The following is a 14,471-nucleotide window of genomic DNA, read 5'->3' as shown; positions in this document are numbered from 1 at the left end:
GTCCCGACATTCCCCTTTTTTGTTTTCTTCGTTTTCATGAACTTGAGCTGAAATAAATGAGAGGGATTAAAACGGGGGCAGGAATGAGTATCAGCTCCAGGAACGAGGCGGCGGCGGCGGCGGCAGTGAGATGATTAAAGGAAACGCGGAGTGGAACAGTGGCGCGCTGTAATGAGGTCTGGGAAATCTGGTGAAATAGTTGGTGTGACTCCAGATCAGCTAACTTTGTTTTCGCAACAGTTGGCCAGAAGTGAGTTTCTTGAGTGGAAGTTTGTGGATTTCAGTTTCTAATGTCAGGGTTGGAGTCGACATGTGGCTGCAGTGATTCATTGGTATTTTTTAACATTTTTAGTGGAACAGATGAACCAAGAAAGAACGTCACAAAGGAGATTAGTGTTTTACAGCTTTGTTTATTAGATTTATTACCAGATTTCCCATACATAGAAAGATTTATTTCCTTTTTTCTCGGCTGCTTTGAGGTCAGGTGACTGACTCGGTGAGTCAAGAACATTGCAGCACTGTGTGAAAGGGGTGTGTGTGTGTGTGTGTGTTGCTCCAGTGTAAACGGTCAAACCCCACTGAAGACAAGTTCATACTTTAATCACAGTCATTGTGTGAAATCTCAGAGCGACCTGAGAAGCCACAACCACTCTAATTTATCACCGATACATGACAATTATGGGCTCCACTCGCACTTCAGAAAGTCACCCTGAATTTAGTCCAGGCTGCCCACGAAGGACCCACGGCTAATGGATTCTTCTGCGCCTTACTTTGGTTTATTGATTACATCTGCTCATACTTCTGTGGGTATTTATAGTCCACAGGCAAGAAAGTTTATAGACACTCCCTGCATGGTGGGAATTCTTATATTACACATAACTCTGGTTTAAAATCCAACTGTGATCTCACAATGTTATGTGCGCTATTATAATTGGTCATGCTTTAGAGACAAACGTTTGTTACTATGTAAACTCTCCTGTAATGTGAGTTAATGAAGTTAATGGTGACTAATTTCTCCGTCCATTGAAAGAAAAGTAGCTTAGAAAACAGTCATAAATTAGCACAGGCCATCATGAAGTATTTTTAAACATTGTGCCTAGACAGGATTGTGATCACATTCTTCAGCCACTACTATTTTTAGTTTCAAAGTGCCATCATAGCTGATTCCTAGTGGGATGGAGGAGTGGTTGTCTGGTGAAAAAGCACAAAGTTTACAGGCTTTAAATCACTGGTGTCATTACAAAGTTTTCTACAACCTCCTGTGTGAATACATATTCATCTTAAATGCTGTATATTTCCAGATTTGAAAGTACTCAAGTCAGTAATTGATCAAATAATCGCAAACTTTTCAACAGATGAAGGCAGAGACTCTACAGGACGTGTAGTTTTCAACGAGAATCCTTTGAATATTCATCAATTCAGCTTGAATTAAATAAAGAATGAAACGGAACATAGACGGATGAAACCGACTGACGGAACAGCTGCAGATTAATTTATTCTGAACTAATCGTGTTTTTGTTCCAGATGGTTTGAGCCGAAGAGGTGGCTGAGGGTTTGAAATCTTGTTTTGCAGGCAGTAAAAAGAATTGAAACAAAGAAAAAAGCTCTGGAATGTCAGACACAATTGTACAAAGACACTTAACTGCACACTGTGCTGAGAGTTGTTAAAGGTTGTGTGTGTTTGTGTGTGTGTGTGTGTGGTGCCCAAAAAATGAGTTTGAAGACAGTTTTGTGCATTGTTCTCATGCTGTGCTCGCCAGAGGAAGTCTTTGTGGTTTGGAACATCCTGAATATCTTACGACAGGATGAGCTGATTCCACTTTCTATAAATACAAAAGAAGAATTTTTAGTGGTGGCAGGATGGGGAGAATATGTTAATTTGAAAAGGCAGACATGTTAAATTGATTCCCTCTGTGCTCGATGGTTACTTAATTCTAAAAAATGTGATGTGACGTAATCTTCACAGGGCTCTATTGAAATCGGCTCCATCTCTCACTATCGATTCTTTTACTTTTTGTTTGCTTAATCTTTTACTAATTCCTACAGTAAAAAACAGTTCATGCAATCATATCATGTCACCCTTATGAAGCATGGATCTTTTTTTATAAAGAGCGTGTCAAAAGCAGGGGCTGATAGATTTAAAAAAAAAAAAAAAAAAAAAAAAAAAAGATCTAGCCACCACGTGGTGACAGAACATTAGAAAAAGCTCAGGTCAGGAGGCTCAAGAGAACCCAGGACCAGCAGGTCACCTCTGTGGATTTTAACCTACAACTGTTCAGGTTGCATCAGGAAACTTGTAAAAACACATCAGATTTCGTAATAGTCTAACAGACCAGGCCGGTCTAAAATACCCGGAGCACTATGTGAAGCAGCTCCATCGTTTTGTAGATTGCGTTTCACATGTTCCACTGGAGGAGTTGAACTTAACATACCGTACATTTAAAAAAATAAATAAATTTGGATTTCATTTATGCATAAATGTATTTATGTTCCGTATTTACTATTTAGATGAGATCACGCAGTTTATATGAAACAACAAAGCCTGTTTTACTGTTTCTTTTCCAAGACGTCCATGTGTTTACATGGGAGCTTTCAGTGAAGCTGAATTTAGAGTTTCGCGTCTCCATCTTGATCTCCCTGGTTTAGTTTGTAACCTGGCTGGCCATCGAGTTGAGAAAACCTCCACTTGCAGGTCATTGTCTTCAGGGAGGCTGTACTTTAAAGTTCACACGGCCATAATGAGGCTGCAGGTTTGGCTCTCGGCAGTGCTGTCGTATTTTGTCGATCTTTTTTTTTTTTTTTTCCATTTTCTCCAAACAGACGAAGTAAATGTCCCTCTTTAACAGTACATATTTTTGCCCTCAAATGATTAAAGTAGAAATTTACAGTTAATTTTAATGGACTTTTTGAATTCTGTCGAAGCATTTAAATCTGTTCAAAATCTAAACAAATTAAAATAATCATTATCATGATGGCTGTAATTACCGAAACAACAGTTCGACTTGAAGCATGAGACGATGGAGTTTAACATGTTGATGGAGGAAGTTAATAAGCTTTAAAGAGTTACAGCAAAGAAACCTGGATGTGGGGGAAAGGATAAGGCCTTCAGAAGAGAAATGACTTTGGAAATAAAAACGCAGGAAATACCCCGTCAGCAGAAGGAGCCATCTTTGGTCAACTTTGAACAAATTTGCTCCTTGGTCACACATGGTCTGAGCCACCTGTTTGCTGTTGGCCCTCTGAGCTTAATAACCTTAAGACAACAAGAAACATTGACTTAAAGCATACTTCAAGTCCGCTTATTAAGAGTGAGCCATAAAGCTATTGGTCTCTAAAACGGCACACCCAGAAATCTGTGCAAATACCACTGCGATTCAAACAATATGGCTTCGTTAAAAAAAAAAAAAAAAAAAAAAAGCAGAAATTTGAGGAAACGGTTGCTCAGTGATCGAAGTCAGCGGACCAATCCACAGCGACGGGGCACATTCCTGCCCGGTCAGAGAATCCTAATCTGAGACAATTAAGATGTTGATGCTGTGTGACGTGAGGCCCGCCACCTTTCATTAACCGGCATGATTTCATGATGTTGACTCCACAAGTGTGTCTGTGAAAATCGGGCTGTGCATGAGACGAAATGAAGCGTGTGCTCTTTTGCAAAAAACACGCACGCTGGCATCCGGAGGCCGACGAGACACACACACACACACACACACACACGCACACGCACAACTTTCTAACCACTGTGGCTAAGCCAGCAGCAAATGATTTAGTTATGTAATTCTCCTTGTCCTTCCACTTCACTGCGACGAGGACGGCGTTGTTTGCAAATATCTCCCCCTCCTTCTCTGTCGCTGATTAACATGTTGTGCAAACTCTGCTGTAATTGTATGAATTTTTAAATCCTGCTGACACGTGTCTCTGTGTCGGTCCCAAAAAATGAAAAAATAATCCAACACTGGGTGGAAACGTCCTGTGGATTTATTCCAGTTGTTGATCACTGACACTGCAACAAGTCCCCGTTGTTTCAGCGTCTGAACAGATAAAGCTCCTTTAAAATGTTAATAAATACCTGTAGACACAGAGAAGAAGATGAAAAAGGCTTTTTTTTTTTCTCATCCAAAAAGGGAAATGAACATCTGGGCCTGGAGGCTCTCTCCCTCTGGGTGTACAGGGGTAGGATGGGGGTATCAGCTGAAAAACATTTCACCGGTGATAACCACACACACACACACACACACACACACACACACACACACCAACAGCCAGCTGTCTATACTCTGCACACACAGTTTTACTTTTCGGCATCAGTGGTAAACACAGGGATTATAGTTATCAGCTTCCCCTTCATTTAATGTGTTTGACAACGTCCCTCAGTTGAAACGTCCAGCAGTCCTCCACCGCCGCCGCTCGCTGTGTGTGAAGCAGCAGCTGTCCGCGGGCCGCGCGTCGTGTTTGTAACTTCATCCCCGACATAGGGGGGAGGTCAGGGCTGGGGGATGGGGGTGAGCGCAGAGCACAGAGCGTCTGTTTCCAGCAGGAGGTCGGCCCTGTGTCTCCCGTCACGGGTTCCAGCAGGAAGAGACACTGGACGGCCGCCGCCTTGCTGATACGTTGAATCGCTGAATAGCCCCGTTTCAGCGCTGATCTGCTTGCTCACGTCCGAACTACAGGAATCTGCTGTAACATCTGGTTTGAACCGAATGTCCTTGGATCCTGCTGCACATTGTTTTCAGCTTTATTTTTCAGATTTCTTATGAAAGTATGCAATCCGTTCAGAGCGGGAAGAAGCCCAGAGACAAAGCCGCTGACTGTTTCAGTTTATCCTCATTAAAGAAAGGCCTTCCTGCGAATTTATGTTGACCCTGGTCAACCAGCAGGGTTGGCTGAATATTGAGTTTTTCCATCTTATCTGTTCATGGTCTGTGGAAGAGAAGGAAGGAAATCAATACAAGATATGTAAATATGCACACATTTAAGCCCAGCTGTGTCGTATATTAAGCCATTACATTACTATCATCTGCTCAGTGAGTCTTTTGTTTTTCTCGGCGCCGTGTTAATGTCCTTTTCTTGTTTCAGAGAAGCAGATCAACTTAATGATTTGTGACACTTTCACATTCCCTCATCAGTTCAGCTCATTCCGGCGCTCCGCCGGTGATTAATCAGCCCACACTCCAAGCCGGTACAGGATCTGATCTGCATTGCTGAATTGCTTATTAAAAGCGATTTGCACGCACTAAGGCAGAAAAATCCGAGCTCAAATAAGTTAGACAGCTGCAAAGAGTGAGTCACAGATCGTTTCTGAGAGAAAACGACTGAAACTGTCACGATGACTCAAGAGTTAGCTCACAAAAGTCTGCTGCTTTTGCCTTTCAAGCCCCGGAGGAGACGGAGACGAGCTCCTCGGGGGGGCGGCGGAGCAGATGTTTGTATTACATCAGACAAAACATCACCTCCCGCTTCATTCGGTCTGATGTTAGGGTCACATTGACGCCTCACACAACACACAGAGTTTAGGACTGTTGAACCACTGACGGTGAAATTACTATCGTAACAGTTTCCTTTGGAAAAGCTCAGGCAGTTTACGATCTCCTTTTTAGCACGTTTCATTTTGAGCAAACCGGACGGATTTGGTTCCTTGCAACTTTTCCCTGTTCCCTGAGACGAGGTTCCCGCTGATGGGACGCAGTGTGGGAGGGATCCAGCGCGCATCACAGATGGTGCCCGACACATTGGGAAGAAAGGAGCTGCAGTCCTGGCAGGAGTGCGAGGAACGGCATGCCGCTACGCAGAGCGGCTACTCTGAAGGTTGTCGGTTTGTGCAACAAAGGATTTATCCAGTCCTGCGTTTTATAACCATATTTGATGCGTCAGATTGCTAAATGCCAACACAGAGATCGCGCTCTGTGAAGTCAATAAGCCGAGTGCGAACTTCCTAATGCTGTTTCTTAAAGGTGCTGATAGTTTGATACTTTCTTGAATAGGTGTATAAAAAGTTTCAATCTGCATCAATTATTTATTCAAGGTACTGAAAGTACTCAAGGGTAAAAAAAAAAGAAAACAGTCACAATTTAAACCCGGAGCTGCAGGAATCAAACTGTGGAGAAAGAAATCGATTGAGCAGGTGCTGTGGGATGTTTAATGAAGGCCTGAGGGTCACTCGCTCCTGATGTGGACAATAAATCTGACCAGAAAGAAGGCTTTAGTGCTCCGTCTGTGTTTCTATACTGCAGGGAATTACTCTATGCTTCAACCTTTCCTTCAGAAGAATGCACCAATTATTTTTCTAATAGTAGAACTGTCAAATATTTATGAACCAGGTGTTTTGATTTCTTTTTCAATGCTTCTTCGCTACAGCAGAAACCAAGTGAAATGAATCCCGGGGCGATGGATACGCTTCCATCAGCCCGCTGTGGGAGCGTGGCTTTGGAAAGACGCACACACACACACACACACACACACACACACACACACACACGCCTGCCGGCTGCATTTCAATTCACATAAAACTATACTGCAGTTTGCACAACATGCACATTTAACCCTGTAAACAGCAGCGCTGAAGACATTTAGTGAGCTCAGAAGTGTCTGCCTGTTGCCATCTTTTGAGTTCAGTGCTCAAAATCTCAAAGTTGACGTTCAGGTCATTCTGTTAAAGTGTGAATCCAGGCTGAATTTCCCTAACCTTCCTCTCGTCTTTAACCGTCTGTCCTCCAGATCCAGCCCTACGATAAGATCGCCGCTCGAGGCCTGCCGGACAACGTGGCCAACAGCCTGGACAAACTGGTGGTGGTGAAGCTGAACGGAGGTCTGGGCACCAGCATGGGCTGCAAGGGCCCCAAGAGCCTGATCAGCGTCCGCAACGAGAACACCTTTCTGGACCTCACTGTGCAGCAGATAGAGGTAAAAAAATAAATTAATTAAAAAAAATCTCTTATGATGCTATCATCACAATCCAAAAGGTTTTAGGTCAGCTATATTAAAGCTGCAGCGCTCTGCATTTATTGATAAAGTTCACACGCTGAATGAATTCATTACTGGCTGAATGTGGCTGACGATGCGCTGCGCCTCAGTTCTGAGCGCTGGGCTGTGGTTTTCCCCACAGTAGTTAACCCCTTCACTGAATCTCCATCGGTTTAAAAACAGAAAGAGCCATCAATCAACATAATCCTGCACCTGCTGGTACCTACTGCTAAACCAACTGAAACAGGATAATTACTTTATTACTGTACAGAGGTGGATTTTTTTCAGGTGTCTGTCTTTTTTGTCTTTCCCAAACATCTTGTTCCTCCTTACTTTCTTCACAAATACACTTTGTCAGAGCTGGAATCAGAGACTTGACGACACTTGTTGCTCCCTTGTTGTGCTTCTCAGTTGAAAATCAGTCAATATGGTCACGTGCACCCGGCACAATGCGGCATGATAAACAGTAATCAGCGGGTGATGGCCGCGATTCAAAGCCAGGTCTTGATTGCAGAGGATTAGGACTGAGTTTTCTGTGTAACCAGCTCAGAGGGATTCGTGGGTGGGTTTGTTTGAGTAGGTGCCGCTGAGGTTTGAGCCGCTCAGGATGGGCCTGATTGCAGAGCCGGTTTGATTTGTTGTGTTCCGGCGAAATCTCTTGATGTTGGAGATACACACGGGTGAAGAGATGTTCTTTTTGCTTTTCGTTAAATCCCAGCCTCGTGTTTTTCTTTCAGCTGATATGAGCTTCAGTTGCACGGAAGCAAAGTAATCCGATTTAAAAACCGACTAATTTAAATCGTGTCATGTAAACACTTGTGATGCCATTGAACGGATCTGATTGAGATCATGATTGGATCCGAGGAGGCGGACTCGCGTCCCATGTAAACAGTACATCGGATTGCTTCCCACTTCCAGAGCTTTGAGGACACATCTGTTGCAGAAACCTCACCGCATGATGCTTTGAGAGAAAACCCCAAACTGGTGAACGCAGGAGACGACGCTGCTGTCAAACACGTCCTCGTCTCCTCCTGATCAAACTCTGAAGAAGAAGATGAAGGATGTTCTTCTTTTAAACTGCAAAAACAGATAGAGCACGCTTTAGTCTAATCATCTCGCACATGCTCTATAGCTGCCTATGTCACTGTGCAAAGCATTTTGGGATTGATCCACTAACTCAGTCAGATGATATTCTTTCCTTTATTGGAACCTGCACATTAACCTGATCGCTTCATTCAGTACTACCTGAAATAAACCAGTCAGACAAATGTAATGAGCTTTGATAACCTTGAGAGAGATCCATCACACATGTCAGCAGTGAAGAAACTATGCAGCCTAACCTGAACTGGACTTCAGATTTCTCACTGAAAAAGTCAACCAACTTGTTTGCCGAAGACCGTGAGACATGCGAGTGGTAATTTTAAGTTACTGCTCTTCTGACTTGTATGACTAGCTTCCTTGATAATGATCAGCAACATGTCAAAACAGCAAAGAAACTTGGAAAACAAATGTTACAACAGGTGTCGGTGTGAGAGTTTTGGATTCTGCTGACTCATCCATGCTTCAGTGACACCGATATTCACAACAGCTGTCATTGCTAGTAACGCACAATCCCACATACCGAGCTTCCATTGTGATCTCTTAATACAATTGAGGGTGGAAGCATGAATAGAGAATGATTGATGGTCAAATAGATCGGTGTATAATTACATACCGGTGGACGGATGGATCAATGCATTAAAAAAAAAAAGATGGATTCAGTCATCATGACTGCATGAGAAATCTGTCATCGTCATCCATCTCAGTTTGTGGTTTGATGAATTCAGTGGGAACTTGAGCAGCTGTACGTCACTTTACATCCAGTAAAATGCATAATATTTTCATGATTCACAGGGTGTTGAACATATTTCATGAAGGGATCACTTGTCTTTCGTCCCGGTTTCCGCTCCACCTTAGCTGCGTCTCGTCTCTGCCGTCCGGGTCGAGACGCTCTTAAAATGCTGCGACAGAGAGTTGGTTTTGACTCAGACTTTGGGAGCAGCCTCCCGACCCGGAGGAGCGCTCGGTCTGACGTCAGAGTGGATGGACGGAGCGCGAGGTGACGTGCTGCCTGATGTAACGCCAACATCTGTACTGCTGTGCCTCAGTAGTGCGTGTTTCATTCTGGACAGCTTCTTTTTTCCCTTCAGCGTTCCAGATTCATAAAATAGTTCTTTTTCTTTTTTTTCTTGTTTGTTTTTAATGAGACCATTCGTGGAAAATCACCGGCTCGCGTCGGTCCCGGCGTCCAGATCTCTCTATCACCTTCTGTTTTCATGTGTTTTGATTTCATCTGCTGGGCTTTTGAAAGGAGCCCAGTGTGATATCTGGGGGGGAGTCGTGGTGAGAGAGGATTTGCTGGGCAGGGCTGGCAGAAGCACAGAGGCGGCTGTGTGCTGCAGGAGAGCAGCGTGCGCTCTCATTTCATACCTTTCTCCTCCACCGGCAGCACACCTCAGCCCTTAACCCGTGCATATTCATTAATTCACTCTGATCACGGCCGCTCTGTGGCCGTTCGTGTGGGGGAGAGAACTTTAAACGTCGTCAAGCTCTTTGATAGTTTTGAGCCCCTGAATAAAGAAAGCAGCGATGCCGACGGTCTCCATATTGAGTAACTGAGTATATATAGTGTGTGTGTTTCATAATGGCCTCATGGGACACTTCTCTCCTCCCAGCACACTGCCCTCTGTGTCAGAGTGCCTGCCATCCATTTTCTGCTCAGATTACCTGCCCAATGAATCAGCCTATTGAGAACCCCCCCCCCCCCCCCCCCCCCCCCCCCTTCACCCCCAGAACCACGTCTGCAGTGTGAGAACGCCCCTCTCTGCTACCGAGCTGCCTCAGGACTCAAAAAATGTGTTTGCTCTTAGAGGACAGGGGTGAAAGCTTGGATGAAACGCGCCGGCTAGAAGGGCGCCACCTGGCTGCAGTAGATTTACAACCTTCACCACAGTGACCGCCTCGTCCAAGACCTGCGGACGTTTAGAGCAGGAAGTTATAAATGTGATCAAATAAAGGTAAAATTAAAATATAGTAAACCTGTATACAAACGTTACTACTAAAATATGAATGAATTTTTCTTTTTCCTTCATGACTGAAACTTAAAAATAAAGCATCTTTAGATTCTCAGACTTGCGGACTGCTTACATACCGAAGTGTTTCAAACTACATGCAGTCCTGCAGTCTCTGGATCCTCTGAACTACCGTCAGTTTGACATGTTCATATATCTCCACTGGTCCATCTTCCCTCCTTTCTTCGCCTTCACATCTCAAACTACTGAAGCCAAAAGCAAACAAAGGCTGCAAGGTGATTCCTTTGTTTGGAGTGTGTTTGGGTGTGTGTGTGTGTGTGTGTGTGTGTGTGAGAGTGCTGGGAGCGACGTCAACCGCTTTCATAGCCTCCAGTTTCTATGCAGTTCCACGGAAAGGTGCAGGAAAGAAGCACGGGCCGTTCCATGTGGCGTGACGTCCACTGGCCGCCAACACCCCTCGTGTTTCATTAACAGTAAAAGGATGTTCTCACCGACGCCTGGAAAAGTCCCATAAGCCCCTGCTTTCTCTCGAAGGCTGTAAATTCAACCCTTTACCAACGTCTTCACGTCGGCTTCTCCCTGCTGATTTATCTTCTCCTTCCTCCTTTATTCACTTAAATTTTCTCCCATCTCTGAATCGCCTCCTGATCTCCTCTGGCCTGATTTCCTTGTTGGTCGTTCCCTTTAATCACTAAGTCAAGTTGCACATGTTTTGTCAGGACTTTACCATTTATCTCTTTAGTTTTTATGACATTGTTATTGAGATTTGTGTTTGTGAAAGGAAAAAAAGTAATTTTTTTTGTTTGTTTTTATTGTTGTGAAATTGCATTTTAAGTAACTGAACTTTGAGCAAGTGAGGCATTTCCAGACTTTTCTTCACCAAATAATACTTTACCTGCTAAAATCTAAAAATCTGAATGTCTGTAATGTATTTCTTTTATTGCGTTTGATTTCCCACAGCACCTGAACAAGACTTACAACACAGACGTCCCCCTGGTCCTCATGAACTCTTTCAACACAGACGAAGACACAAAGAAAATCCTGCAGAAGTACACACACCACCGGGTGAAGATACACACCTTCAACCAGAGCAGGTGAGAGCAGATCCAAATCCAAACGGGTGTCATCTGACAGTTTGATCACCAGTTTACAGAATCGAACTTGCTGAAGACGCTCAGCATCCCGACAGAAAGTAATGTATGAAAAGATGGAAAGGCGTCTAAATAATTAATGCCTGCTTGTTTCCAGTTTGTCATTCATGTGCAACTTGTTTTTTTTTTTTCTTTTTTTTTTTTCCCCCCACCATTTTTCTTTGAATTATTCAGAGCGCTCATATGTTCTGTGGCGCGCCTCGAGCGGTGCGGCTCGGAGCGCGCCGGGCCGTCGATCGTTGGGTTTTAACGTCAGCGGAGGGAAAGCGGTTTAACAGTCCGGACGCCAATCATCAAGAGAACAAAAGGAGGAGTCCGTGTCCGAGTGGCGACAGTAATGTCTGAGAGGAAGATTGAAATTGGCCGTCGTGTTTCGCTCTCTGCAGTTCCAGTTAAAGTGCGAGGAGGTGACGGCTCTCTTTGTTCAGTCATCTCAATTATTTTTGGGCCAAATAATGAAAGCGCCTGGCGTCCCTCCAGAGTGAGGAGCGGAGTAAACAAAGCGTTTGAAGGTCTTCAAAGGTTTTGTTATTCTGGAAAGCTGTTATAAATGCAAATTTCTGAACAAAAGTTTGTCTCTTTTATGGAGTAAACAAGGAGCTAATGCAAATTATGAAGCCAGAACTTTATTAAAGATATGTTTTTTTTTAGCCCTTGGATAAGCTTTAAGAGTTTTTTTTTGTCCTGAAAAACAGAGCCCAAAGGAAAATATTTGATTTTAACTGTTGGTTTTTCATTGGTACTGTGAATTAGAAAGTGAAGATAAAAGATTCAGGTTGTTAAAATTCCACGCTGGAGAGAGTTTAGAGTGAGTTCTTCCTCCTCTTCAAGGTAATAAAACAGTTTGTGGTCTGACCTCTCGGCTGTGTTGCATCAAATAAACGAGTCAAACAGCAAATGGTGTAACAGGGACAGTTTCAAACTGTAAAACTGTTTCCAAAAGACTGATCCAGTGAAAGGTTTTTTTTTTTTTCAGCCGTTTGTGTTTTCTCAGCTCTTTGTGTTTGTCGTTCCTTCAGGAACTGCTCAGGAAAGTGTAAATGTCAATATGAGCGTTACACGAGTGTCACATCCTGTTTCCCTGAGTCCAAATATTTGGTTATTGGATTGGATCATTACTGCTCAGGCAACACCTGCAGGAATACTCGCGCCTTTAAACTGGGGCTGTGCAGTAACACACTCGCACAACGCCACGGGCTCATGATGCAGGTTTCACAGAAGTTTCAAAATAAAAATAAAAAAAATCACAGCTAGAAGCTGTGGAATGAGAAAACACAGAAGTGAAGATAACAGTGTCTCTGTACGATGGAGAGGAGATGTGTGTCTTTGGAAACCATGACAGCGGCTCTAACTGATGAGAAACGGAGCGAAAGTGGCAAAATGTGTCAGATTTGAGCCTGAAATGAGACCAAACCTTTGAAGTCTTTGGACTCGTTTCATCTGAAACATCTTCCCCGAACAGCGGACTGGAAATAATCCTCCATTAGAGGCAGGCCTCCGTGGCTCCCCTCACCTGACCGGCTCGTCTGGAACGTCCTCGGAGGGGTTGTTAACTGGACGAGACGCGGATCCCTCTCACACACACCCTTTGATCACTTTAATTCACACAGATGACGGAAAAGCCCGGAACGTTTATCTCTCAGAGCAGCCGTCTGAAGTCCGAGAAAGCGATTGCACAAATAAGGAATTTGACTGAGAGAAGAAGGAAAACATTTCAGTGTTTTTCATTTCGTCTTCACGCCGGATGATGGCGGGTTCATTCCAACCTGTCCCCCCCCCCCCCCTCCTTGCAGGTACCCTCGAGTCAACAAGGAGTCGCTGCTCCCCGTCTCCACCAATCTGAGCACGAGCGGGCAGAACTCGGACGGCTGGTACCCCCCCGGCCACGGCGACATCTACGCCAGCTTCTACAACTCGGGCCTGCTGGACCAGCTGATCGCGCAGGGCAAGGAGTACATCTTCGTGTCCAACATCGACAACCTGGGCGCCACGGTGGACCTGCACATCCTGCACCACCTGGTCAGCCAGCCCAACGGCAAGCGCTGCGAGTTTGTCATGGAGGTGACGGACAAGACGCGCGCCGACGTGAAGGTACGTGGAGGGAGCTCGTGTTTAGCAGCGTCGGCCTTCGCACGCGGAGGGTGTGTGGTCTCTAAACGCTCGCCGTGACCTCCAGGGAGGCACGCTGATCGAGTACGAGGGGAAGCTGCGCCTGCTGGAGATCGCCCAGGTGCCCAAAGCCCACGTGGATGAGTTCAAGTCGGTGTCGAAGTTCAAGATCTTCAACACCAACAACCTGTGGATCTCCCTGGCCGCGATCAAGAGGCTGCAGGAGCAGCAGGCCATGGACATGGAGATCATCGTCAACCCGAAGGTGAGTCAGGAGACGACCAAACGCTTCCATGACAACAACTTTCAGGACTGCCTGAGCTGACGGCAGCTTCTTGGAGCGTTTGTCACAATGCGAGTGAAATCCGATTCCTCTTTATGTCAGCAGAAACGTCCTCTACTGTGAAATGTTTTAACAGATCGGCAACCGGTTAAATATCTAATTTGCATTTAAAGACTCTTCTGAGCATCAATCATCTGCGGTTTAACTCGGAGCCTCGAGCACAGTGATGAAAAATGAGCCGAATTCTTCAGGAACAGAAGATCATCAAAACAATCACCAGGAGTCAAGAAAACAGAAATAATTTTTTATTTTTACTCCTATTGAACTGAATCACTCGGCACAAGAATAGCTGCCCGGCCTGTACTGATGCTTTTAGCCGGGATCCCTTCCTCTCATGACCCCACACTCCTGCTGCTCAGAGGCACTTCAGGCAGAAGCAGTGACGGTTACATAAGTTCTCCTGATAGATACAGTCGTCGTGTCGGTGCGTGCCGTTACGTCACGGCTTTCCTCAGAAACCTTTCAGGGTCTAATTTTAGTCTAAAATATTGAGCTCTGTTGTTTTCTGAAGCTTCAGATCTTCTCTTGACCTCTCCGTCCTCGTCCTCTCCAGACTCTGGACGGCGGGCAGAACGTCATCCAGCTGGAGACGGCGGTGGGCGCCGCTATCAAGTGCTTCGACAACGCGCTGGGGATCAACGTCCCGCGCAGCCGCTTCCTGCCGGTGAAGACCACGTCGGACCTGCTGCTGGTCATGTCCAACCTGTACAGCCTGGACGCCGGCTCCCTCACCATGAGCCCCAAGAGGGAGTTCCCCACGACGCCGCACGTCAAGCTGGGCAGCTCCTTCACCAAGGCGAGTGTCGGGGCGTCGCCGCCATGAGGCGGGGGGAAGTT

At 45.1% G+C, this 14,471-nt stretch overlaps 1 protein-coding gene across 2 annotated transcripts in view; it reads left to right on the top strand.

Annotated features, from left to right (window-relative positions):
* Positions 1 to 14,471, top strand: part of ugp2b (UDP-glucose pyrophosphorylase 2b) — a 28,164-nt gene that overhangs the window by 11,765 nt on the left and 1,928 nt on the right. For both annotated transcript variants that reach the window (XM_030106038.1, XM_030106037.1), the window contains exons 4-8: positions 6,715 to 6,900; positions 10,992 to 11,125; positions 12,976 to 13,273; positions 13,359 to 13,556; positions 14,188 to 14,430. In XM_030106038.1, the coding sequence (XP_029961898.1) occupies positions 6,715 to 6,900; positions 10,992 to 11,125; positions 12,976 to 13,273; positions 13,359 to 13,556; positions 14,188 to 14,430 (1,059 nt within the window). The remainder of the gene's footprint in view (positions 1 to 6,714; positions 6,901 to 10,991; positions 11,126 to 12,975; positions 13,274 to 13,358; positions 13,557 to 14,187; positions 14,431 to 14,471) is intronic.

The sequence above is a fragment of the Salarias fasciatus genome, chromosome 13 (genome assembly GCF_902148845.1).
Source record: "Salarias fasciatus chromosome 13, fSalaFa1.1, whole genome shotgun sequence".
Classification (NCBI taxonomy): domain Eukaryota; kingdom Metazoa; phylum Chordata; class Actinopteri; order Blenniiformes; family Blenniidae; genus Salarias; species Salarias fasciatus.
This window is presented reverse-complemented; position numbering and strand designations above follow the sequence as displayed.